The 27,170-nt window shown below is 41.9% G+C and overlaps 1 protein-coding gene across 1 annotated transcript in view; it reads left to right on the top strand.

Moving 5' to 3' along the window:
• The window catches only part of AK5 (adenylate kinase 5), a 236,776-nt gene that overhangs the window by 167,006 nt on the left and 42,600 nt on the right, over window positions 1-27,170 (top strand). The window contains exons 9-10 of the mRNA XM_032629168.1: window positions 10,298-10,340; window positions 12,536-12,580. Coding sequence (XP_032485059.1) covers window positions 10,298-10,340; window positions 12,536-12,580 — 88 coding nt within the window. The remainder of the gene's footprint in view (window positions 1-10,297; window positions 10,341-12,535; window positions 12,581-27,170) is intronic.

Raw genomic sequence — 27,170 nt, forward strand, 5'->3', positions numbered from 1 at the left:
GTCTCCACTGCCTACTTCACCTGTTAGCCTTTATCCCCCAAAAAACTAACTCTGCCCATCGGGGTGTTATTGTACCAGCAGGTTGGGGTGTTTAGAGATGCAAATTCTGTACCTGGAATAGTCTGGAAGTTTATCCGTGAACCATCGAACTTGCTGATCTTAGTCTGTCCACAAAGACTGTCAGTGCAAAGCAGGTAGCATTAAGTAAACAACTCACAACTTAAGCGGATGATAAGGAATATAAAGGAATCATCATTTGTAATGGAAAAGCAAGAAGAGCAGCAACAAAGCATCCTTCCTGGAAACTGTAAGACTGCCAGTTTCAGCACGTGTACATGCCAGACCTGTATAGCGGCCAAATGCTTAGAGTACTGAACTAGAGTCCTCCAAAAGCTCTAAAAGCATGCTGATTTTAAGTCTGGATTCTGAACATTATTAACCTTTAATAACTTCTGTATCAAATTAGTGGTAAATGCCTTCAGGTAGAGGCAAAAACTGAAATTCTATATACTTGCACCATTGTTCACCCAAGAAAGGATTTTGCAACTGTGGATAAATTCAGTAGGATTCAGTGAGGTTGCCTGCACGTAACCTAACTACAGTTGGCTTAAGCAATTTAGAAGGTGGTTTTCTCTCTTAACCGCAGTCCAGGGATAAACGTTGTGGGGTTGGTGCAGCAGTGGCCACACACGGTCAGACCGGTTCCCTCTTTCCTATCTGCCCTTCTCGGCGTGTGGGCAGACCTCCCTTCAAGGTCGCGAGATGGCAGCAGTGCCTCCAAACAGCGCTTTTCCCCACACAACCATTTGCAAAACTGGAATGGCTGAGTGAGGCTGATTCTCCCCGTGTGTGTCCCTCTCTCTTCTGAATAGGGAGGAAATCTCTCCTCTGAAGCACCCACCCCTCAAAGATTGCTTTTTACATCCTTTTGGCCCACATTTGGCCACAAGCCTGTACCCATCATGCAGAGGAAGAGGGAGGTGGCTGCAGCCTGCAAGAAGAAGGTGGGCTGTTGAGTAGGGGTCTAGGGGTGTCTGCAGAAGGGCTTAGGGAGGAGGGCAGAGGAGGGGGCCCTGGAAGAGCTCTGGTGCCTTCCATGCCACCTCCACCCAGAGTGGCTCCATTCTTCTTCCACATAGAATCCTGCTCAAATAAAAGCTTCTGTGGATAAACATCATCTGTAACCCTTCGCTGCAAACTCGAATACCTAATATACTAATACCTGATATAAGTCAGTGAGTCAAAATTATTTGTTCACTATTACATTCCCAGCATCCAGGATAGTTCCTAGCATATAGGAGGAGCTTGTATTCATTTCCTATTGCTGCTATAACAAATTGCCACAAACTTGGCAGATTAAAATGACACAAATTTGTTATCTTACAGTTCTGGAGGTCAGAAATTCAAAACGGGTCTACAGGGCTAAAATCAGGGTCCTGGCAAGATAGCATTCCTTCTGGAGTAGTTGGGGGAAATCCATTTCCTTGCCTCTTTCTGCTTCTAGAGGTTGCCCACATTTCTTGGCTTGTAGCCGCCTCCCAGCAATGGCATCTCTCCGACATCTTCTGCCATCACATCTTCTCTGATTGCGTCCGTCCTGCCTCTCATAATGATTCCTGTGGTTACATTGGGCCCACCCAGATAATCCTGGATGATTTCCCTATCTCAAGAACCTTAACTTAATCATATCTGCAAGTCACCTTGGCCATGTAAGATACCACATCCACAGGTTCCAAGAATTAGGAGGTGGACATCTTTGAGGATGTGCATATCATTCTGTCTACCACAGAGCTCAATAAATATTTGTAGAATTGTTGAATGAACAGTAGAATCTCAGCACTGGAAGCTGCTTTAGACAGCATGTAGTCTAACCTCTTACAAGGTCTAGGAATCTCCTCACTGGCAGATAGTCATTCCATGTCTGCTTGAATACTTCTGGTGCTGGGGGCTCTCCACCTTCCAAATTAACCTTTCCACTGTTGGACAGCTATAGATCTTAGACATTTAGACCTTTCTTCCTTAGGTTACTTCTGCCCTTCTTTCCGGAGAAATCTACACATTGTATCTTCTATATGACTCTTCTTCCCCAATTTTGGAGAAAAAAAAAAAAGACTTATTGTCTTTATCATTTACAAATCTTCACTTAGCACATCTCCATCTCAGTAACTGGGGTTACAAAAAGATGAAAGACAGCCTCCAATCTTCAGGGGGGTTATTGTGAAAGTGAATCCTACACATAAGAAGTTAAATAACAATACAGTTAAATGAGTTCATCCATGTTAAGTGCTCAGTAATGTGCCTGGCATGTAACAAGTGATCCAAAAATGTTACCTGCTCCTGTTGCTGTTATTACCATTCACAGATGCTCTGGGCCAAGTTACTGATGCACCTGGAGTTCGCTGATGCAGCAGTGACTGGAGAAGGCTCAGGGAGGAGGAGGGATGGGAGGAGAGGCAGAATGTAAACAAACTCAGGGTAAAGGGGAAGGCATTCCACGCTGGACAAACACAGAAGGCAGGTGTTCAGAGGCCAGATTAAACAGGTCAAGTTCTAGGAAAATGAATAGATTTATTTATCTCATGTAGGGTTTATCTTAACTAGCTTGGGCAAAGCAGCATGAACTTTATCCAAGTTGTAGATAGCAGCTGTAGATAGCAACTGCCCCGAAGTCTCTCCAAGTTCTCTGCTCCTGAACCCTTCCTGGGACTTGTAGAGACTTAAGCCCCATGGTCTCAAGTCTAGTGATTGCTTCTAGTGGAAAGAACACTTCTTTCGACCTGCCTCTTTGATTCCCAGCTCCAGCCTGGAGATCATCTTTAGCTCCTCTTTGCTCTATGCTCCATGGCCACTAACTAACCCTGTCCCACTCCTCACTCAGCCTTACCCCCTAAAACCTCAAGGAACTGAAGACAGACATTGAAGTTGGAGAATAACGAAAGTGAGAGAAGTAGAGGCAAGGTCAGAGCTAGACTGTAGATGTATGGGTGGTCCATGAAAAGCTGTTTGTTGCATCTGTAATAGTGATAAGCACGAGATACTTCAGGCCACCGAGAAAGCAGGGGGTACACCCCTGATGAGCAGAGGACTCAGAAGGAAGAGGAATCAGGAGGAGTTTGCAAGGAGCTCTTCCAACCCTCCACTTGCTCACCCCATGCAGATATGCCTTCTCCCAACCTTACTTCCTTTTTAAAGAAAGATGGTGGGACAAAGGATGATGAATGATTCTGTGCAATACTTTTCTCTCTGAAAAACACATGAAGACACATACAGTATCCTTTAATCTAGTAATCTGATTTTCCATTTTGCTGAGGCTATCTCATAAAGAGCCTCTATCCTCATAGCATCTACAAAAGTACCCAAGACAGGCCAGTATGCTCTGTAGTTCCCAATGATTGACACTAAGCTTTGCCATTTTATTTCTGTTTCATAAGGAATCAGAAAACAAAAGTGGTAAAGGCCAAATAACTCTCCTTGGTAAGACTCTAGTCAGGTGTGACTTTATGGCCAACATTCACTTTAAATGAGATGAAATCAGAGTGAGAACTTTGGTCCCTTCTTTAAACCACCAGCCTGGGGGTGGGATGGGGTGAGTGGGAGGGAGGGAGACGCAAGAGGGAAGACATATGGGACCATATGTATATGTATAGCTGATTCACTTTGTTATAAAGCAGAAACTAACACACCATTGTAAAGCAATTATACCCCAATAAAGATGTTAAAAAAAAAAAAAAAAAGCCAATGTGCAAAAAAAAAAACCACCAGCCTTGCAAAGCCCTAGGGCCAAATCTGGCACATGAAGCCGAGACCAAGTGTTTCCTCCGTACTCTTCCAGCAATGAGTTGAGTTGGACGTATTTTTAAGATGATGAAAACAGGAACTTACAGGAAGACATCAGGGAAAAACTTCTTTCTTTAAAATTTCTCATTAGAGACACAAACATTTCAATTTATACCTAAAAGAAGAAAATTATCATTCCTCCTAAAGAACTAGATGTGTAAACCACTATTTAAAGTAGTTCATGTAGAGAACCTGCAATTTAATAAGATGAGGAAAAGGCTAGCCTAGCATCCCCTATATTTTTTTCCTCCCTGTTTACTCAATTATACAAGTACTTCCACAGCAAGACCTCTAATTGTGTAGACTTCAGTGAAAGAGAAATGGAACTTGCTGTAAAATAAATTATTGGGTGTAATTAAATTACATACCACTTCCCATACTTTTTTTTTTTAATTGCCCATTACTTTAAATGAAAACATTTTTAGAAAAGGACTGTAAACACTCAGAGCATTTCTCAAGGACCATTCTCCCTTCTTCCCGCTGATACAATGTAGGCATTGTTCCATTTTCCAATATTCTCCTGCTGAAGATCTGAGGAATTTCAAAACTTCATTCACCAGTGAAAACTTGAGAGTTCCATTTTCAAATCACTTGCTGAGCAGGATCCAGCTTCAGTCCCTCTTTTAGCAGATGAATCCATCTTCATCTCTATTCATGTGACACCATGAGCGTTCCCTACCCTGCTGTGGTGCCGTCGCTCGATACACTCTGTCCTCCTGCACTTGACACACAGACAAGTCATCACCCTCCTTCTGGGGCAGCAAGAGAGGTGTTTAGAACCCGAGCTTGGGGATCAGGAAACCCCACTGGCTGGAGCATCCTGCACAAGTCACATAAGCTTTCTGAGCCCGAGTTTCCCCATCTGAAATATGGGAAATAGCAAACCTGCCTGCCTGCTAGTGTTTTCTGGAGGACCAGATGAAATCACACATATTGCAAACACTCCAAATGTTACCCAAAGAGCAGTTCCGATAACCTTTTTTTTTTTTTTTTTTTTTTTGCGGTACGCAGGCCTCTCACTGCTGTGGCCTCTCCCGTTGCGGAGCACAGGCTCCGGACGCGCAGGCTCAGCGGCCATGGCTCATGGGCCCAGCCGCTCCGCGGCATGTGGGATCTTCCCGGACCGGGGCACGAACCCGTGTCCCCTGCATCGGCAGGCGGACTCTCAACCACTGCGCCACCAGGGAAACCCCCCGATAACCATTTTTTAAATTGTTTATGTGAGGTGTTTTGCTGTTTTTGTTCCTTAACAGGCATAAAGAAAGAGAATCCAAAAATCTCATTTTCAGGCTCCAAAATGGGGAAATGGTACTGTTTTATTTGTTCCTTTTTACTTATTCTTCTTTCCTGTTAAGATTCTGGTTCTCAGTAAAGATGAACCCTTCTGAGAACTGCAGGACCTTTTGCATCTCAACCCCAGCCCTACTTCCCTGCTATTGCTTCTTATAATCAGAGATAGTGTCTTTAGACAAACTTAAATAGAAAATCCTCATATGCTAGCATTTCATGGGTCATGATTCTCCAGCATTTGGATGATCTGCTTAGTACTAGTTGAAGTAAGAAAAAGTTAGAAAACACTGCTCCTCACATTGTCTCAGAAACTACAGAATCTCTTTGAAATCAATTTTTTTTGGATTTCGAAAAGAAATTAAAAATGGATTGTTATCTGTGCTCAGTGCCAGAGAAAGAAAATAGTTTTTTCTTTGCAGTATTTGTGAATTTTAGGGCCCAAAATTAATCTTTGCTGTGACATTTTATTATTATATAAAGCCTCTTTCTCATAATCCCACTTGAAGCTATACACATTTCTTATGCCACGAAACACACACTGGTTTGTTTGTTTTTTTTAATTTATTTTTTGGCTGCGTTGGGTCTTCATTGCTGCGCATGGGCTTTCTCTAGTTGTGGCGAGCGGGGGCTACTCTTCGTTGCGGTGCATGGCCTTCTCACTGTGGAGACTTCTCTTGTTGCAGAGTATGGCCTCTAGCTGCATGGTCTTCAGTAGTTATGGCTCGCGGGCTCTAGAGCGCAAGCTCAGTAGCTGTGGCACAGGGCTTAGTTGCTCCGCAGCATGTGGGATCTTCCCAAACCAGGGATTGAACTCGTGTCCCCTGCATTGGCAGCAGATTCTTAACCACTGTGCCACCAGGGACATCCACACACACACTGTTTAATACAAACGAGAACTAGGAAAACACTCCCAAAATGACCTACTACTTCCCTCTCTTTCCCAGGGGAGGTTTTGTTTTGTGGTCCCCAAAAGGATTTTAAAAATCAACACCATCTACTCAAGGAGGGGCAGTAGAGGATCTGATGACTGCCCCCCCACCCCGCCACACACACACACATAACAGTAAGAGGATGCTGATGAGGAAATGTAGCTTGGTGTCAGGGCACTGAGGTCAGTCGTCAGCCCAGCTCTGCGCAGCAGTGGAAGCTCAGATACATCCCAATCCAGTGGTACAACAGAACTTTAGTTACATCATTCCTATCAGGGTTGCAGCAAGGATCCAGTAAGATCATATCTGTAGAAATGCTGCCAGAGCTGTAAAGCACTGTTTAAGTGTCAGCTTCATATTATGACATGATCTGCTTGTGACAGGGCCGCTGGTCCCGTAACCAGGAGCAGATGCTGTGGTGACATCAAAGCAGGATGAAGAACTTCACCATAGATGGTGAACCATCTATGAAGCTATGTTGTTTTGATCTTGCCCACCAAAACTTCAATAATTCAAGGCACTGGGAGCGATCAAACATCCATATCTCAAGGTGAAGATAATAGGACCTCTGATCCAAAAGGAAAACACAAACACATACCAATTAGCTGCTCTTCCTACAAAGAATACCAGAATCCAGCCTTGCAGAAGTAGTTGCTTGTCTACGGATCCACGCAGGGAAGTAGAGTTGAATGCAGGTTGCTTTTACTCTCCTATGGCTCTGGCTTGACTGGGAATGAGGGATAGAGAGCAAAACCAATCTGTAGTCCAAATCCAGCTTCCCCATAAAGCCACCAATCCTACCCTGAGGTTCTAAATGTGTTCAACGGGATTCTAGATTTCTCACCATCAACTACCAACATATTATCAAATACCGAGCACACAAAAAAAATGTGGCAACCTGAGTTGGGTCTGGGGGGCTAGTGGTTTTGCTGCAGGCTTTCCTACCTTCGCCAGTATTAACAGCGTCATTGCAGGCTGTGTCTGGGTTCCAGACTAGTGAGTCACAAATGGCAATTATATAAATCTGTGCTTGTTTTTGTACTACCTCTCTTTGTAAGTTTCTTCATACTTGGTAGGCCGCTTCATGCCCCGAAAGCCTAGTTTTACACTGCAGAAAGTCTTCTATGTCTCACTGTACCCACAAAGTCTAACCCCGCATTCAGACTTACAGGCAACAAAGGGCTTAGTGGATAGAGCAGCAACAAGGTAAAAGGCTGCAACCCCCAGAGGCACCCACAGGTACCCAGGGTGGAACTGGGTTGTTGGTGGGTTGTGTTTTCTCCAAGAATGCCTCACAGAAGATGCAGCTACAGTGGAACTGGATATAAACACCTTATCAGCCATTTCTCCAAGAAGCTTATCTAACATTTTGCACCTTATATAACTGACATTCTGAAATTAATGCCTCTTATGCAGAACACACCTAGCATTTGAAAAGAAAAAGAATTAGGGCCCCCGGAGGCTGTATGGCATCTTTTCACCAAAACCAGAAGTGTTTGCCTTTCACTGGTTGTTTCATGTATGTGTGTGTGTGTAGATGTCAGATAAATTTTATCTACAAAAGATCAATTGTGAAGTTTATTGGGCATCACTGGGAAATAACACCCTGCAATCAAACATCCCATTCACCTGGGTTTTCATGTCAGTGAGTGCAGTGTAGCACTTTCCTGATGGAGAGTGTTTGACGGTTGCATCTATGCTCCAGAAACTTGTTCACTATCAATGCATTCATGGAAATGAAGCTGGGGATCATCTGAAGCACTTGGGCAAACAGAACAGAAGACTGTGAATAAGAGCTGTGGATAAAAGCAGGTCAGACTCAAGAAGCCAAATAAAGGTCAGAAAGGCCCTTTTTTATAACCTGGTGCATTGTTTTATGAATTCAGATTAACCCTGATCAAACTCCCAAGACATGATAGCCAGGTACAAGAAAGATCTGTTACAGTTTGGTCTATAAGGTGGGTGTAAGTCTGATAATTCAACAATAATATTAAAAATCGAGAGAAAAGACCTCATGGTTTCCTCTTAACGTTACCTGAATATATTCAATAGCTGTTTGACAAGCAATAAGCAGAGTCTGATTCAACGATTCTTTTCCAGCAAAGGCTACTGAGCCTCTTTCTATGTAGCTGCATCTTAGGCAAACATATTAATTGCTTCATATAGGTCCCTGTCTCATGTGAGCTTCCCTAGAAGCAGAGGCTAAGATGGGGATTCTTTGCAAGTGTGTTATTGGGTGTGCTCTTGCGAGACAGGGAGAGACGCAGGGTAGGGCAGGGGGAGAAGCCAGCTGGATATTAGCTTCAACTTGATCTCAAGGGGACCACTGGGGAACAACTTATACCAGAGTCATCCCAGCTTGAGGGAGGGACCAGACTCCTGTGTGCTCTTAGCAGCAGCGGGGGGATGGGTGTACCAGCCAGCTGAGCAGCAAGACACTAACAGGTCCACTATGGTAGCTAAGATGATGGGACTAAATCTCTAGGAGCCAGACTGTGTGGTAGGAGATGCAGTTCTCATCCCAACCCTGGCCTCACTAAGGACATGATGATATGGCCACGGGCCCCTCACATGGCCTCTGCAACTACCAATTTCCTCATCTGTAAAATGGGAGAGCAGGGGTGGTAAAGTTGGATTAGACGATCCCTGCACAATGTGAAATGCAATGATTTCAGTAAGGGTAGTGGGCAGAGGCTCACTGAGGAATAGTGGATGTTTTCTTCTATTCATGGAAAGGAGTTAATTAATGTAAATGTGTCCCTGAATAACTAGTCCATTGAATACTCTTCCCTCACCTGGAGTAGCTCTGGATACACAGGCAAATCTAGGAAGACAAGCAATAAAGTTGCCCTGAAGGCGTATGTTCTAAAAAAGGATGGCAAGGCTCTGTTTTCAAACAAAGTGCTTTTGTGGCTGTTTACCTAAAGGGAGCATTAATACAACCAGGCAACCTCATTTAACTGACTCCTGTATCAAAGCAAATTAGAGGCAAGAGGCTGGAGTAAAGCATGAGCCAGAGGCTGTCCCTGAAAAACTACACAGCCTCTAGAGGGAGCAGTTTGGAAACATCTATCAAAATTATAAATACATTTATTCTTTGCCTGCACAGCACGCTCTCTGGGATTTTATCCTACCGGTATATATGTGTGAAATGACATTTATATGAGTTTATTCATTGTGCTACTTTTTCAAAAATAGTCCAAGATTGCGAACAACTCAATGGTCCATCAATAAAGAACTAGTTAAAAACAATAACAACTGTGGTACCTTCCATACAGTGGAATACTGTATAACCCAAGAACATCTGTACGGGTAGAGAAGGTTCTCCTGGATATATTGATAAGTGAAAAAGCAAAGGGAAGAACAGTATTATCAGATTAGTATGTATATTATAGACACATATGCATACATAATATGTTTGCTTCTTTCTGTGTAATGGAGGTAATAAGATCATATAGTTATACTGAAGTGTATCCATAGATATCTAGAAGTCAGTTTTTGTGTATCTGGAAAGATACCCCCCAAAAAAACTTTTATGAGTGGTTATCTCTAAGGGATGAGGGAGTGAGAAAATGGGATGGATAGAGACATAGGTGGGAGTGAGAAATCTCACCAATGCCTTTTTACAGATTTCCTTTCTGGATTTTTTTCCCAACCATCATAGGTTTTTCTGTAAGGAAAAGGGAGGAGCTGTTTGATTAAAAAATAAAATGGAAAAAAAGTCATTCCAACTTCCCTTATCTCATGCTTTCGTTCAGGGATTGGCAAACTGAGGCTGTTGGTTAAGTAGTGAGACCATATGGCTCACAATGCTGAAAATGTTTACTATCTGGCCCTTTCCAGAAAGTTTGCCAAGTCCATGGAGTTGTTTGTAAAATAGCTGTACTCCTCCTATCAGTGAGCTTCAAGTACTTCTGTCAGTTTTGTCTTCTTTACATCAGCTTTTCTGACCACAGAGAGTTATGCACCAAGGAAAAAGGCAGGATATTGCACCTGTTACAAAGAGCATGAACTCTGGGGACAGACAGCCCAGGTTTAAATCTGGGCCTTGTCCCTCATGACTATGTGGCCTTGGGCAACTAACTTCTTGAACTCAATATGGTTTTCCTCTGTAAAAGCTGGGTAATAATGGTACCTTCTTCACAGAGTCGTTTGGAAGGTTAAGTATGTTAATGCTGGCAAGAAGTTTAGTACAATGCCTGTTAGTATTATCATCTAATATTTTCATTTTTTATAAACAGGGTGATGACCAGTTAAATGTGTTTGAAGAAGACACCATAGGAGGTGAGCTTTCTTTACTGATCAGACCAAAGTTGTCATTTTAGTAGCTCTGAGCATGTCTTTTTTTATTAAACACCACTAAGAGATAACAATCTACCAACAGCTTGTACTTTTCCCTTAGCCAGGGAACATGATTAAGATTGGGACTCTTTGGATCTCTCCCCTTTTGGTCCATGTAAAGAATCAAAGGGACGCCTTACTAAGAGATGCATTTCCTCACTGCCCAGAGAACATGAGCCCCAAGACGCTCAGTGAAGAGAGGATGCTCTGGTTAAAATGTTTGGAAAACACAATACCCAATCCCCTTTGGAAGATCCACATATATAAGAGCACAGCAAGACTCCCACATGTCCTGTAGGAAAGAGAGCTGGCTATCTTTAATTCACCATTCTTCAAATTTTATAGGAACACAAAAGTCTTTTTCCTGCATCGTGGTTACCACTCTGCAGTGTACCATTGGGATGCAACTTAAGAAACACCTAAATTATACTGCTTCATAATTTTGTCATGTTAAAAGTCTTGCCAAAACTAAAAAAATCCAACCATAATTAGCTACACATGGAACTGAAAATAGATAAAATTATGTGAATTTGAGTTTGTCCAGAAAAAGATAAGTTTCATGATTGCCCTAGAAAAAAATACCTGCTATCATTTCCACTCTGTGATAACTGTTGTTATAATTATGGTCCGTGGAAATATATTTACATTGACTGGGAGCATATACAAGTAAGTGAATTGGCTTTCTAAATAACCCCAGCTCTAATCCTGCTGCTCCATGAGCATGGGGTAGTAGATAAAGTGTCATTTGATGATAATGGCAAGAGCAGGATGTAAAAATTGCAGTCACCAAATGACATAATGGTGACTCATGAGGAAAAGGCACATAAACATTAAGCAAGTGCAAATAATCAACTCAGCCCCAACTGGATGGGGATTGATTGATTGCTGAATAACGTTTCCTCTTTTCCTGGTTATAAAATTAACACACATTCATGTGGAAATTTTTTTAAGGTAGAAAATAAGAGCCATCTAAGACCTTATGACCTCTGAATAATCATGGGTAACATTCTGGTTTATTTTATTGCAGTGTACTGTCTATATACCTATTTTTACCTAGTTGAGAATATATGTGTACGTACAAACATTATCTCCAATATTTTGTACCTATCATAACATAAGCATGTTCCCATGTCATTGAAAACTCTCTATAAACTTAATTTGTAATGACCACATTGTATGAATATACTATCATTTTATGAATGTACCATCATTAATTTTTAAAAATAACTAGTCATTTTTAAAAAATAACTATTTTTTAAAACTGGAATAAGATAACCATACTGATACTAACAATAATAACCACTTTCCTAGATTGCAAATACATTAAATGTTGCTCAGCTTCATAAAAGTAAACTAGAAGAAAAAAGTAAACTAGAAGTATGGAGAACATGAGATGATCATTTGGCTCCACGTGTTAAAAGCATCCATCTATCTGCCTTTAACAGAAAGCTCCAGATAATACTCGATTTTTCCAGTCAGCATGGGCTACTCTGTAAAGAGACTGAAGCATCTGCTTGATTTCGGAGAGCGATAACAAAAAATCCTTTCATGTGAAAACCAAATGGTTCCAAAGACCCCCAAATTCACCTCTTTCCTCTGTTTCCAGCTCTTTTTCCCTTGTCTCCTTCTTCTACCCCAACTCAATTCTTCATGCCCTATTCCCTCTCTCTCTCTCTCTTCTCTCTCTCTCTCTCTTCTCTCTCTCTCTCTCTGTTGCTCTCTGTCTCTATCTCTCTCTGGTAGAGTTGGGCCTTTCACTCAACTGATAGTGGATTCCTGCAAAAATGTAGCATTGTGTATATAAGTGAACCATTTCATGACTACCTACTACATCACGTGACAACTGGAAATCTTTTAGGGCTCCTCAAACTCTGCAGAGTTTCACACTTTGCCAAAAATCCCTAATCATTCCTTTGCCTTAGAGCAGTGGTTCCCAAGATTCAGTTCTCACTCCCCACCTTCATGACTTTTGTTTTATCTCTATCCTATCTATTCTCTATATATTATATAGAATACTGTATACTATAATACATAATGTAATAGTATATATTATACTATACTATATACTATATAGTATAAAACCAGGGTTTCAATACAGTTTTTCTTTCTGTATAACTTAAATTATTCTTATTTTAAAGGTTTCACGGAAGATTTGAGAAAGTGTAAAATTATTTTCCTGATTGGTGAGTAACAGCCCTCAAATTTTCAAATGTAATTGCTAATAATAACAATGTGGTAAGGAAAAAAGACTACTCATTTCTCAACCTGTTTTGAAGTCTTGGCCCTTTTTTAGTCAAGATCACACCCCCGAGGCTTCCGGATCATTCCTTTCATTTATACAGTTTTATATTACTTTTGCTTTGTATCTTTTCAGCATAGACAAAGCAGGACTCTAAGGAATATCAAACTTCTGAGTTTAGCTCTATGATAATAAAATGCATTATAATCCCACGGGTAAAAGGATGCCTATGTCTATTAAAATCTAACACCTTTTCTGTTTGAACAATGACCTGCTCCTCCCTAAACTAAATACGTCAGTAACCACATATTCAAGTATACTTTAATAACCATACCCTGCATTCCATACAGCTAACAACAAAAACAATCTTGTTTGTTTTATGCCCTAGTGCTAAGAAACTCATTGGGAAATAAATTGTGGGACAAAATTCATTTCGGGTTAACCAGCATTTTCTGAGCACCTATTATGTTCCAAGTTATCTCGTTTAATCCTTACACAATCTTATAGGTTGGCAGTCTATCCCTATTACATATCTATTACACAGACAAGAAAAGCGAGCCTCAGAAGGTTAAGCAACTTGTCCAAGGTCACAGAGCTTATTAGTATGAGAACCAGATTTCCAGTTTTTCTCTTGGGAATAAATGGGACTAGTTGCACAGCAGTTAAAATTACATAGAATAGGACAAAATATCGTCAGATCACCTCCCAAAACTTTTAGTGCTCTTCCCTCTAGCTAGTCAAGTCTATAGAAAAGTTAATACACTCACTTAATACTGTACATTTTTCAGAAATTACCTATTTATATTCAGAAATAATGAAAAGGTCCACACCTCCTCAATGAGTGGGAAAAAGAATGGTTATCAGCACCCTAGAAATATACTCAGATATACTTAGAATCTTGCACCCTAAAGTCAGGATTCTTCCTTGGAAATCTCTCAGTAAACCTCCCTCATTGTCAGATGAAGAAACTGAGTCACAGAGAATTTAAGGGGTTTGAAGCAGGTCATTCAAACAACTGGTGGCAGAGAGGAGACCAGGGTCCATGGCTGTGGTTCCCCATTTCTGGGCCCTCCTCACCCCACCACTGAGTTATGTGGGTTGTCACCCTAGACGGTCCCCCACATTTAATCATCCACCAACTACTTACTGAATATTGGACCCATGCTGGGCAGTGAGCAGGGATCAGAGAGTTTCCATCTTAGAGGAAAAGGAGAACTAATCAGGTTATTATCACAAACCTTGAAAAGCATTGGGAAGGAAATGAGCTGAAACAGCGAACAAGCAGGGTGAAGTGTTTGGGGTAAAAATGGGTGATCAGGGAAGGCCCTGTGAAAGCGACATTTAAGCAGGGAACTAAAGGACAAGATGGATGACTGAAGGGATTAGTGGCAGGTGAGAGGAAGACGAAGTCTAGCCAAAGCCAACAGCGTGTCTAAGCAGTGAGAATTCTTGAGCTCAACTGAGCTCTGTTTCTGACCTGCTTGTCTCTAGTTGACCTTAGCCTTGGGAACTGGATGGACAATTGCCTCACTTAGTTTACATTCTTTTCAGAAAGTAAAAGTACATTATGTCTACTCCTTACCAAAAAGAAACTCATCATCATAATTTCAAAGAATATTTCCCTTTCCACACAAATTTTAATCAATTATCTTGGCATCTAGAGTATACACAATAAATTATACTTTCTGTCCAGCTTTTATCTTAGAGGCCAAATTAGGAAAAGGGGAAACTCTTTAAACTTGAAGTTCAGGAATCCAAAGAATGAGCCTTTATTATCACATAGCAATCTGTGTTTATAATAATGGGGTCCAAAAAAAAGCTTTTTAAAATAGTACAGCATGTTTTGTGGTGGTTGTTATTGTCTCTAAGAATAATATTATTTCAGATTTACCCATTGTTCGGCACCATACTTGAATTTTGAGTGTATTTTCAAATATTGCTTCTATCTAGCCAGGCCTAAAGATCTCAGCTCACCTGTTACTAAGCCCTGTGCCCTTCAGAAGGTGAAATAGCACAAAATAAAATCTGGCATCAGGACTTCCCTGGTGATCCAGTGGTTGAGATACCGCGCTTCCGATGCAGGGGATGCGGGTTTGATCCTTGGTTGGGGAACTAAGATCCCACATGCCATGCAGTGCGGCCAAGAAGAAAAAAAAAGTCTGTCACCAGACAAACCTTAAGACCCTCCAGGGTCCACAGACCACACTAAAAACTGCCGCTCTGAATAAAGGTTTTCTTTTTTTTATATCAACCAGACTGTCCTGTACTTCAACTTGTTAGTCAGTCACTATTCTAGAAAAGAAGGATTTCAACTTACTGTTTGGGCCATGTACAAAGCAACTGCAATGAGAAGGAAAATGATGGTTCTCCTTCTAGGCTATTTACTGGATTCTGCTTGAAAATTAAGGCTTTAGTTCTAAATATACTTAAGCCTTGAACAGCATGGGTTTGAACTGCACGGGTCCACTTATACGCTGATTTTTTTCAATAATAAATACTACAGTACTACCCGGTCCAGGCTGGTTAAATCCACGGATTCAGAACCATGTATCAGCAGGAACCAAGTATTCAGAGAGCTGGCTATAAGTCATACATGGATTTTCGATTGCAGGGAGGGTTCGCACCCCTAAGCCCCGCATTGTTCAAGGATCAACTGTACTTTCTCGACAGATGGCAGGATGGTATTTTGAGGCTGTATTATTGCAGGTCAATTTGAAGCTCATAAAAATACTCGGGCTGTCGTCGACACACCCATAGCAGTTTTGATGAGCTTTAATCAACCACAGTCAGCTGATTTCAGTAAAGTAAGTGTGGTTTTGTCTATATGAGAAGATGGCTGAATTTTTCATTTTTCAAATTATTGTCCTGACAGCTACCAAGACAGGTGGGGTTGTAGTATTAGCCAGAACCTAGGTTGACATCTTCACCGTTAGTCTTAAGATAATAATATTAATATTCCTAAAGTGTCCTGGTTTAAAGTCTCCTGGTTCCCTTTTGCCCACAGAAGGGTCTAACTCCTTAGTCTGGCCTCCAAAGCTCTCTCCCTACTGGCCTCAACGTGTCTTCCCCTTTTCCCACATAGGAGTCTTCAGCCCCAACCTCACCTGCACCATTATTATCTCTTGAACTTTCCTCTGCTTTTGCCTGTCCTCTCACCTGAAATGTCTTCTCCCCTGACTAATCATGCCCCAAGGTCAGGTTTAATTCTTAGGTCTCTGTGCGGTCTTCTCTGATCTCCAGCCTTCCTCCGCTGTGCTTCTCTATCCCTGTGTCTGCATCACTCATTTAGATGCCCCAGAATGACTAGAACAACAAATATTTGTTGGAATAATGAATTCTTTAGGAAGCAGTGTGGTCAGGTTCCGTAACAACTGAAATAGCAGTTGGAATTCCTGGACCAGAACTGACAGGCTGCTTCTGGCAGGATGGTTTTCAGGTTAACTATGAACCTAACCAGACGCTTCTTACGCCATGTGGCTGCTGCCTTCTCACGGAGAACAAGCCACACAACTCCTCCCCATTCCAAGCTGCTGCTTTTTCTTGCTCATTTGCAAAATAGTTTTAAGTGGGGACAAATAATTGCACTGACTGCCCTCTGAGTCGAAAAAATGTTCAGAGAAAGTGTACCGTCTAGATCAGAGGGAAAAATGACAAGGATGGACCTAGTTGGCCCTTTGAATGTTGTTGTGAAAATTATTGCCTCTCTGTTCATGAAGAAGGCAGCTCAGTAGCTATTTATAGAGAAATGCCTTCCAAAGAACAGATAAGATATCTCACAGGATAGGGCCTGGTGATCAAAAGGATTGAAAAGGGTTCTATGGTTGTTCACAAACAAGATGTAAGAACTGTGTTGGGGACTTCCCTTGTGGCGCAGTGGTTAAGAATACGCTTGCCAAGGCAGGGGACACAGGTTCGAGCCCTGGTCCGGGAAGATCTCACGTGCCGTGGAGCAACTAAGCCCGTGCGTCACAACTACCGAGCCTGTGCTCTAGAGCCCACGAGCCACAACTACTGAGCCTGTGAGCCACAACTACTGAAGCCCATGCGCCTAGAGCCTGTGCTCCACAACAAGAGAAGCCACTGCAGTAAGAAGCCCACGCACCGCAACAAAGAGTAGCCCCCGCTCACCACAACTAGAGAAAGCCCGCACACAGCAATGAAGACCCAACGCAGCCAAGAATTAATTAATTGATAAATTAAAAAGAAAAAAAAAGAAGAACTGTGCTGATGTACAAGACTGGGTCACAATCGTTGCCGAAAACAGAAAATTATTTGGAAAATGCAAAAATATCTTAAAGAGCCCCGTGACATCCCATTAACAGGCTCCTACAGTTTTTCACAACCTTTTCCGGTACATTTCTTTCCTTTTTTCTTTTTTTAAATCTCTTGATCATTATCTTGCTATTACCCAATCTATTTTGGCTTCTTTTTCCCTTCTCTGCTTTTCATGGCCTGCCTATCCCCCAAATGTAACATAACCTGAATTCCCATTAATTCCTATCCAAAGCCTTGGTAGAAGTTCTTCAGTTTGGAAAATCATCTGACTTTACAGGAGAAGTGTGAGACTAATGGCATAATGATGAAGACATCATTCAATGGCTGTAGCTTTCAGTGTAGCAGGAACACAGAGGGCCTTGTGTACCTTGGCATTGGTGCTGAACTACCGCTTTTAACTAGTAAGTTTTGGGAGGTACTTGTATAATATTTTGTGTTATTCTGTGCATTTTTTCACCACCGCACAACTAGTCCTATTTATTTCCTGGAGGAAAACTAAAGAAATGAGAATTTTTGCTTAAAACCCAATATCTCAATGCCTGTCATTATTTTATTAAGGTCTATTGTCATTTCATAGTTGCCCTGTTATTAAAGAACTATGAATAAATCTAATTTTTAGAGAGTATTTCCTTGGAGATCAGGTTAAACATTTTTGGTGGAATTGACTCATGTATTTGGTCAAATTACAAATGAAAATGAAATCTGATTGTTTTAACTTGATGTAGCTATAATAGAAGCCAATGTTTATTGAACACTTACACAGCAGGCACTGTACAAAATGCTTTATAATGTTATCTTACTTAATGTATCTGCTCTATGGAGTATTATCGCCATCCTATTTTTCAAGTAAGACGTCAGAGAGTTAAGTAATTTACTAGTAAATGATGGATCCAGGGCTTGAAAGTTTGGATTTTGTCATTAGCAAAGATGCTGCCAGTTGTTTTCCTTGAAGTGACAGGCTCACTTTATTACTTTTCAAGAAAATGTTTGCCAGATACTCAAGTCTGAAAAACCATAGTTTTATCTGTTATTCAGTCTTTCAGAAGGTAAAAATGATGTTCAACTAAAAAACAGCTAGTTCAACAACTCAAACGATCACACAGTGCTTTTCTTGAGAAAACCATTAAATGTACCTGGCTGTGCTGAAGTGCCTTACGCATCTTCCCATTTTGTCTCACAAAATGTTACAATAATAGGTACTTAAGGTCAAAATTAAACTTTTTCATTGCTTCATCAAGAGCGTTCTTAAGTAACAATGGCATTGTTTTCTTCTTTCTTTCTTTCTCTCTTTCTTTCTTTCTTTCTTTTTTTCTGTGAGTTCATGGTGGTGAAGAATACTAGAATAATTGGCTTTGATTAGCACCACAGGTTTACAGCCATTGCTTTTGCACCATCAGTGAAAAGCAAATAACCTCTTAGTATTGTAATCAAAATAGGGGACCGGAGTCTGTGGACCACACTATGAGAACTCTAGGGTTAATTAGATTTGGGGGTGTGTTTTTGGGCAGCTATAAGAAACCCCAGACTTAGCGTTTGGGAGATCTTGGAGGGAAAAAGTCCCCTGTGCCTTGTTTTCACTTGTCCTTTCAAAAGCAAATAACTGGGACTTCCCTGTTGGCACAGTGGTTAAGAATCTGCCTGCCATTGCAGGGGACACAGGTTCAATCCCTGGTCCAGGAAGATCCCACATGCTGCAGAGCAACTAAACCGGTGTGCCACAACTACTGAGCCCGTGTGCCACAACTACTAAGCCCACATGCCTAGAGCCTGTGCTCTGCAACAAGAGAACCCACCGCAATGAGAAGCCCATGCACCGCAATGAAGAGCAGCCCCTGCTCACCGCAACTAGAGAAAGCCCGAGCACAGCAATGAGGACCCAAAGCAGCCAAGGATAAATAAATAAATTAATTAATTATTTTTTAAAAAGCAAATAATCTCACAAATGTGAGGAAGCAGTTAGGGGAAAGGGGTACATCTACCAAAAGTCCCTGTTTCTCTGGGGGCTCCTGTGGGCCTGGAAAAATTCTGAATGCTTCTCTATACCCTGTGGTGCAAGGGATGCCTGAAAGGAAAGTCTGGGTGCTAGTCAGAACTGGCAAAGAGAAATGCATCTGGAGGACCGGGAGGAGACTCCAGAAAAGGGGCTGAATGGAAGGTGGAGGGGACACACCCCTGGGAACCAACAGCACCGGGAAGACCAGGACTGAAGGAAGGGTGAAGAAAACTCTCCAGGTGGGTGACAGCCCTGACTTGGAAACTGAACTTCGAGTTTGTCTAAGTCCACTTGGGCTAACAAAATACCATAAACTAAAAAACAGAAATTTATTTCTCACTGTTCTAGAGACAGGAAGTCTAAGATCAAAACACCGACAGACTCAGTGACTGGTGAGAACCCATTCCTGGTTCCTATACAGCCATCTTCTCACTGTGCCCTCACATGGTGGAAGCGGCTAGAGAGCTCTCTGGGACCTCTTTTATAAGGACACTAATCTTATTCATGGAGTCTCCACCCTCGTGACCCACGCACCTCCCAAAGGCCCCACCTCCTAATACCATCACATTAGACTTTAGGATTTAACATAGGAATTGAGGGGGGGATACAAAGAACTGGACTATCAGGGTTATCAAAAATGATTGGATTAGGCTAAGAAAACCCAGCCTAGACTTGGTTGAGTTTCCACTATGACAAGAAAACAGGCAGCTCATAAGCTAGGCTGAGTTCACATAGAGAAATAAGTTTCCATCTGACTCCAAAGCCCGTGGCTTGCCCTAACTGTGAAACATCATCCCTGCTCTAGACACAGCCGCGTGATTGCCACAGCTCTTTCTCCCCTGAAGGGGTGCAGTTACTAAGGGCCCCTTTGGCACTCACCCTGGCCGATACCTGTTTTTCAAAGTCCAGGCCACTCAGGATGGAAGTAACGGGAGACACACTGGAAAGACCAAGACAATCTCAAATATATTTACAAAACAATGGGATATCTTCTAACGTTGGAGAAATGCAGGCATTGTGTGCTGACTATGAACCTACTTAATTACATAAACCTTTTCACTGCAAAAAGCTCTAAGTATGTTCGACTAGAACAAAACACTTTCTTCATTTATACAGACCAAATTAATAAACCTTTATCAAGGGCTCACTATGCTTAAAGAACAGTGAGGTTCAAAAAGACATTAAACAATCCTTGGAACACTGCATGACATGGCAGAGGGGATTTTTTTCTCCATGTTTTTAAAATTATTTCCTCAAAGAAAAGAATGTTGCTGAGTTAAGTCATCCAGAAGGGCAAACTATTGCTAAAAAGAAAAGAGCACAAGTGAGTAAGTTTTACCAGGTAAAGTGAAGGTGACCTCACACCCTCACACTCATTGTCTTCCTACCCATTTGTTGAGCTCTTTTTGGAAATGCCATTAATTCACCAACAGAGTCACCTGGTGAAGTTTTAGGTACTGAGCCTATTCACTCAATCAAGGCCACATCTCCAAGCTTGACTCACTGAAAGCCCCTTTTGCTTGTCCCAAGACCCATGAAGAATGATCACTGGACGCTGTCAGATGCTACAGACCCAAGACCCAGCACTGGAGATGAGAGAACACCCAAAATCTTATGTTTGTGTCCAAGCTCTGTGTGCCTTTGGACCAATCCCTTAGCCTCTCTATAACATAATTATTCTCCAGTTTGTGGGTCGCCCACCCAAGAGTATGGGATTTGATTTTATCTCTAGTCTGTCCCTCCTACCTATCTTGTGGTTCTGTCTTTATGTCTTTAGCTGTAGAGGATCTTTTCTAACTGGTTTCAATCTTTTTCAACAATGGTCATTCTGCAGATTGTGATTTTGGTGTGCTCATGACAGGAGGTGAGCTTAGGGTCCTTCTACTCTGCCATCTTGGTCACTCACCCACTAGCCTCTCTGAATTTCTTTTAAATGGCAAAATAATGTTTGTCCTCTATTCACCCCAAGTTTGAATAGCCAATGAGTTGACACGTTGCAAACTGTTTTCCTAATTGGAAGCATGTACAGCAGAGACGTGGCCTCAAGGAAATGAAGTGTGAAGACAACTGAATAAGCCAAAGTTCCCATCCTCTACCTCAAAAATGTTTATTTTATTTACCTCATAAGAATATTAAAACTGGCATATACTGGGGACTTACTATGTTCCATATACTGTGCCATCTTTATACATATTATCTTATTTAATCATCAGACCAATCATCTGTACTCATATACTTCCCCATTTTACAGATGAAGAAATGGAGGTCCAGAAAAGTTAAGTAAATTTCCTAAGGTTGCACAGTTAGTAAGTGACAGACTTAAGACTCAGACCAAATTTCTTAGACTTCAAAGCTCATGCTATCGAAGGGTATGTAAATATATAGTGAGGAGGCCAAAATCTAGGTGTGGTTGTGAGAATATGGTAGATGAGGGAAGGGCTTGCCATAATTCTTTGAATAAGTACCTCAATTTTCTATTTTACTTTGTTTCTGTATATTTAGCTATTGATGTCTGAAAACAATGACAAAATAATAAGACATCAAATGAGTATCAATGAAAAAGACCTCTGAGTGCCCCATCTATGTCTCTCCCAGTTATGTGTAATTCCATATTAACTTCAAAAAAGGAAACAATCTGATCCCATATCTGAAGCATTACTGAACCCCTCCCAAAGCACATTGATTTCAGAATATATTGATACATTGCATCTTTTACTAAGACATATTGTGGGTACCTTTTTGTGAGCTTTACCAAAACTATTTCAGAAGGCCAAGGGCTGCAACTAGCAAATGTCTGAGGATGTGGTATTGGGTGGATCTGAGGAAGCTTGGTGCTTCTGGTGCTTTCTTGTGGGTTGGATGGAGTACCCTGACTCCATATTGATCTCAAACCATGGCTTAGTATGGAGGTGGAGGAAAGCTCCTCTTTCCATTAGGTATATATTCTTTTGGGTTACTTTCATTAATCATTTGGTACATTTTTTGAGTTTCTAATATATGTCAGCAAAGAGATAGACTTAAGTGTACAAAGAAAAAAGACAAGGCTACCTAATCTCAAGGAGCTCACGTTGTAGGGAGGGGACAAAGAAATGGTACAGCTGGTACATGCAATGGCAGAAGCATAGGTGATGGAGAGAAAGATGAAGTGGGGACGTGAGGGTGGAGAGGGGAGAGTCAGAGCTGAGTCCTGAGGAAGAAAAGGAATTGGCCAAGTGCAAGTGGGAAGATGACTGGGGTAGGCCCACGCACAGAGAGGGAAAAAGTGTGCAAGAGGGAGCCCCAGAGGTGAGGGGTGGGAAGTGGTGCGACACAGAGCTGGAGATGAGACAAGGTCTGGATCGTGACCAGGCTAAGAAATATGAACTTAATCCTGTAGCAGTGAGGAGCCGTCAGGGCTTTTCCTCAGTCACGTGTCATCAGACACAGGTTTCAGAAAGAGCACCGTGACAGCAGGGAATGGGAGCCAAGGCTACGGTGGGGAGGTCAGTCCACAGGTCATCTGGATGGTCATACAGGTGAGGAACAAAGAGGCAGTTGAAAGGGAAAAGAGGAAACAGATCCAAGAGATTGTGGGGCGTAGAATCAACAGGATTTATAGATCTAGGGCTTCCCTGGTGGCGCAGTGGTTGAGAGTCCGCCTGCCGATGCAGGGGACACGGGTTCGTGTCCCGGTCCGGGAAGATCCCACATGCCGCGGAGCGGCTGGGCCCGTGAGCCATGGCCGCTGAGCCTGCGAGTCTGGAGCCTGTGCTCCGCAACGGGAGACGCCACAACAGTAAGAGGCCCACGTACTGCAAAAAAAAAAAAAAAAAAAAAAAAAAATCCGTTGTGTGTACAGGTGAATGAGAAGAATTAGCATGACCCAGAAGTGGCTGGTTTAGACCACCGGGTTGACAGAGGTGACATTCAAAGAGATAAGGAATGTGGGGTAGAAGTGGGTTTTGGGGAGCCATAAAGAATTCAGTTCTAAACATTTCAAAACTGAGATGCTTCTGGGAAATCCAGAGATAATGTCCATTCAACAAGAGGTTTTTGAGATCTGGTACCCAGAATACAAATTCTGGCTATAGACAGAGATGTAGAATTCACCAGGATATCAATGGTAGGTGAGGACATGTATGTGGGAGAGATCACCCAGTGAGCTTGGGTAGAGGGAGGCTAGAGGAAAGCTGAAATCTGGAGGCTTGGAAACACCCATGCCAGAGCCGAAGGAGGAAAGATAGGAAAGAAGAAAACAGGAGCAAATAGTGTCATAGAAGGCAAGGGAGGAGAGAGTTTTCATCCAGGGAAGTTGAAATAAAATGTAATGAAAAGTGTCTGTTGGGTTTAGCAACCAAAGAGCTATTGGTAACTTTGGTAAGAGCAATTCCGGTGGAAAACGAGAAAGTAAAGCCAGTGGGTTTGGGGTGATTAAGAGGTAAGGGAATGAAGATGTACTCAATTCTAAGAGAAAGAAAAGACTTAGGGCAGTATCTAAAGGAAAAGGAAGCTCCAGAGTGAAATAGTTCTTAAATATAAGAGAGTCAAGCACATTTTTATAAATAGAGAGACAGTACAGAGTCTAGTTAAGAGTATGAACTACTTGAGTTCAAATCCCAGCTTTCCCACGTCCTAGCTGTGTGACCTTGGGCAACATCCTTACACTCACTCTTCCTCAGTTTCCTCATCTGTGATGTGGAAGCAATGATAGTACCAAGGTCATAGGGTTGACGTGAGAATGAAATGAGTTAACACATGTCACAGTGCTCTTAGTAAATACTCAACAAGCGGTAGCCATCAGTATAACTACTGTATATTGAGTTAGGAGAGACAACCAATAAGAAAGAGAATATCTTGATAAAAGGGGGACGAAGATGGAATCAGAAGTTAATTGGAACCTACAATTGGAACCCATCAGCAGCCATGACAGATGTTAAGAGATTGGTTAAATTCCTGTATCTGCTTCTGATGTCGTTCATTCAAATTAAACACTCCCTAAGGGATTGATTGTTAAATGGGGTGTTACCTAGAATAAGTGTGGTTGGCTAGGATCAGGGTGAGTTGAGGTGAGAAAGTATCTCTTAGACCTTTGGCTTAGGCCTGCCTATTGGCTGCCATTTCCTCTTGTGGACACATTCCTGAAGTTGTTTACAACAACACAACAAGTTTTTACTCTGGGAGACCATATTTAGCCTTGAGGAATGAAGCAGAATAACAAGCCAGTGATTAAGGGGGCAGTGACTGTTTTGGCCTTTGGCCTTCCTATATGTAACATTCCCAAAGTATTTCCCTCTCATTTTGCTCCAAGCTCTAGGACCGAGAGTCTCAGAGCACCTTTTTAGCTATAAAAACATGTTCATTTGTTTATTTATTTATTTTTGGCTGCATTGGGTCCTTGTTGCTGCACGCGGGCTTTCTCTAGTTGCAGCGAGCAGGGGCTACTCTTCATTGCAGTGCACGGGCTTCTCACTGCGGTGGCTTCTCTTGTTGCAGAGCACAGGATCTAGGTACGCAGGCTTCAGTAGTTGTGGCTTGTGGGCTCAGTAGTTGTGGCACACGGGCTCTAGAGCGCAGGCTCAGTAGTTGTGGCGCACGGGCTTAGTTGCTCTGCTGCACATGGGATCTTCCCGGACCAGGGATCGAACCCGTGTTCCCTACATTGGCAGATGGATTCTTATCCACTGCATCACCAGGGGAGTCCCTTTTTAGCTGTAAATGAAATATATTTAAACCATCAGATGGTCAAGGCAATGAAGGACTCTTTCCTCGTAAGCGAATGCGGCTATTTTGCTTTAACGTGACAGGTTCCTGCGACCCAGTTGATATTTTCTTCCCATATTTTCTGGGGCACTCCTGATGGTCCTACCACTCCTCGAGGAACATCTTCTACCAGAAAGCTGATCACCATGTTCGCACCACACACTTCCCCAATGACCTTAGTTTAAAGGGGAAGGAACATATTTGGTCCAATTATATATTTCTCTGCTTGGACTAACTCCTGGAGTAAACACGTGGGAAGCTGGCATGGGCAGAGCAGCATGCAGAGCAGTTGTGTTTTTCTTGGAAGTCCTCAGCTTGGTCTTGTGGGGGGCAAGCCCCCAAACTGTCCCTCATTGCAACATCTATTGTTGAGAATGGTTTTTTTGTAACTGAACTGAAACAAAACAGAAAAGCACTTGGATCATAAGTGTTTAGCTTGATGGATTTTCACTAAGTGGACGCACGCATCTTACCAACACGCAGATCAAGAGATTAAACATAACCAGAATCCATGGTTCTGAAGAACCTAGGGGTAGGACAGGAATAAAGACGCAGATGTAGGGAATGGACTTGAGGACACAGGGAGGGGGAAGGGTAAGCTGGGATGAAGTGAGAGAGTGGCATGGACTCATATACTACCAGATATAAAATAGATAGCTAGTGGGAAGCAGCCGCATTGCACAGGGAGATCAGCTCGGTGCTTGGTGACCACCTAGAGGGGTGGGATAGGGAGGGTGGGAGGGAAACGCAAGAGGGAGGAGATGGGATGTATGTATATGTATAGCTGATTCACTTTGTTATAAAGCAGAAACTAACACACCATTGTAAAGCAATTATACTCCAATAAAGATGTTAAAAAAAAAAAGCATAACCACAAAAATCCCAGAAGCGTCCCTGTGCCCTCTTCTATTCACTGCCCCCTGCAAAAATTGCCATAGATATTTTTGAACTTTATGTAAATGGAATCACACTGTATGTATTCGGTTTTATCTGTCTTCTTTCAATGCATCTTTTTTTTTTACATCTTTATTGGAGTATAATTGCTTTACAATGGTGTGCTAGTTTCTGCTTTATAACAAAGTGAATCAGTTATACATATACATATGTTCCCATATCTCTTCCCTCTTGCGTCTCCCTCCCTCCCACCCTCCCTATCCCACCCCTCTAGGTGGTCACCAAGCACCGAGCTGATCTCCCTGTGCTATGCGGCTGCTCCCCTACTAGCTATCTATTTTACATTTGGTAGTGTATATACGTCCATGCCACTCTCTCACTTTGTCACAGCTTACCCTTCCCCCTCCCCATATCCTCAAGTCCATTCTCTAGTAGGTCTGTGTCTTTATTCCTGTCTTACCCCTAAGTTCTTCATGACATTTTTTTTTCTTAAATTCCATATATATATGTTAGCATACAGTATTTGACTTTCTCTTTCTGACTTACTTCACTCTGTATGACAGACTCTAGGTCCATCCACCTCACTACAAATAACTCAATTTCGTTTCTTTCTATGGCTGAGTAATACTCCATTGCATATATGTGCCACATCTTCTTTATCCATTCATCCGATGATGGACACTTAGGTTGTTTCCATCTCCTGGCTATTGTAAATAGAGCTGCAATGAACATTTTGGTACATGACTCTTTTTAAATTATGGTTTTCTCAGGGTATATGCCCAGTAGTGGGATTGCTGGGTCATATGGTAGTTCTATTTGTAGTTTTTTAAGGAACCTCCATACTGTTCTCCATAGTGGCTGTATTCACATTCCCACCAGCAGTGCAAGAGTGTTCCCTTTTCTCCACACCCTCTCCAGCATTTATTGTTTCTAGATTTTTTGACGATGGCCATTCTGACGTGTGTGAGATGATATCTCATTGTAGTTTTGATTTGCATTTCTCTAATGATTAATGATGTTGAGCATTCTTTCATGTGTTTGATGGCAGTCTGTATATCTTCTTTGGAGAAATGTCTATTTAGGTCTTCTGCCCATTTTTGGATTGGGTTGTTTGTTTTTTTTGTTATTGAGCTGCATGAGCTGCTTGTAAATTTTGGAGATTAATCCTTTGTCAGTTGCCTCATTTGCAAATATTTTCTCCCATTCTGAGGGTTGTCTTTTGGTCTTGTTTATGGTTTCCTTTGCTGTGCAAAAGCTTTGAAGTTTCATTAGGTCCCATTTGTTTATTTTTGTTTTTATTTCCATTTCTCTAGGAGGTGGGTCGGAAAGGATCTTGCTGTGATTTATGTCATAGAGTGTTCTGCCTATATTTTCCTCTAAGAGTTTGATAGTTTCTGGCCTTACATTTAGGTCTTTAATCCATTTTGAGCTTATTTTTGTGTATGGTGTTAGGGAGTGATCTAATCTCATACTTTTACATGTAGCTGTCCAGTTTTCCCAGCACCACTTATTGAAGAGGCTGTCCTTTCTCCACTGTACTTTCCTCAATGCATCATTTTAATGACCACATACTATTCCTTTGTATTGCTATATTATAATTAATTGAGTTTATTCCTATTGTCATGCATTTTTA

The sequence above is a fragment of the Phocoena sinus genome, chromosome 1 (assembly GCF_008692025.1).
Source record: "Phocoena sinus isolate mPhoSin1 chromosome 1, mPhoSin1.pri, whole genome shotgun sequence".
NCBI classification, from domain to species: domain Eukaryota; kingdom Metazoa; phylum Chordata; class Mammalia; order Artiodactyla; family Phocoenidae; genus Phocoena; species Phocoena sinus.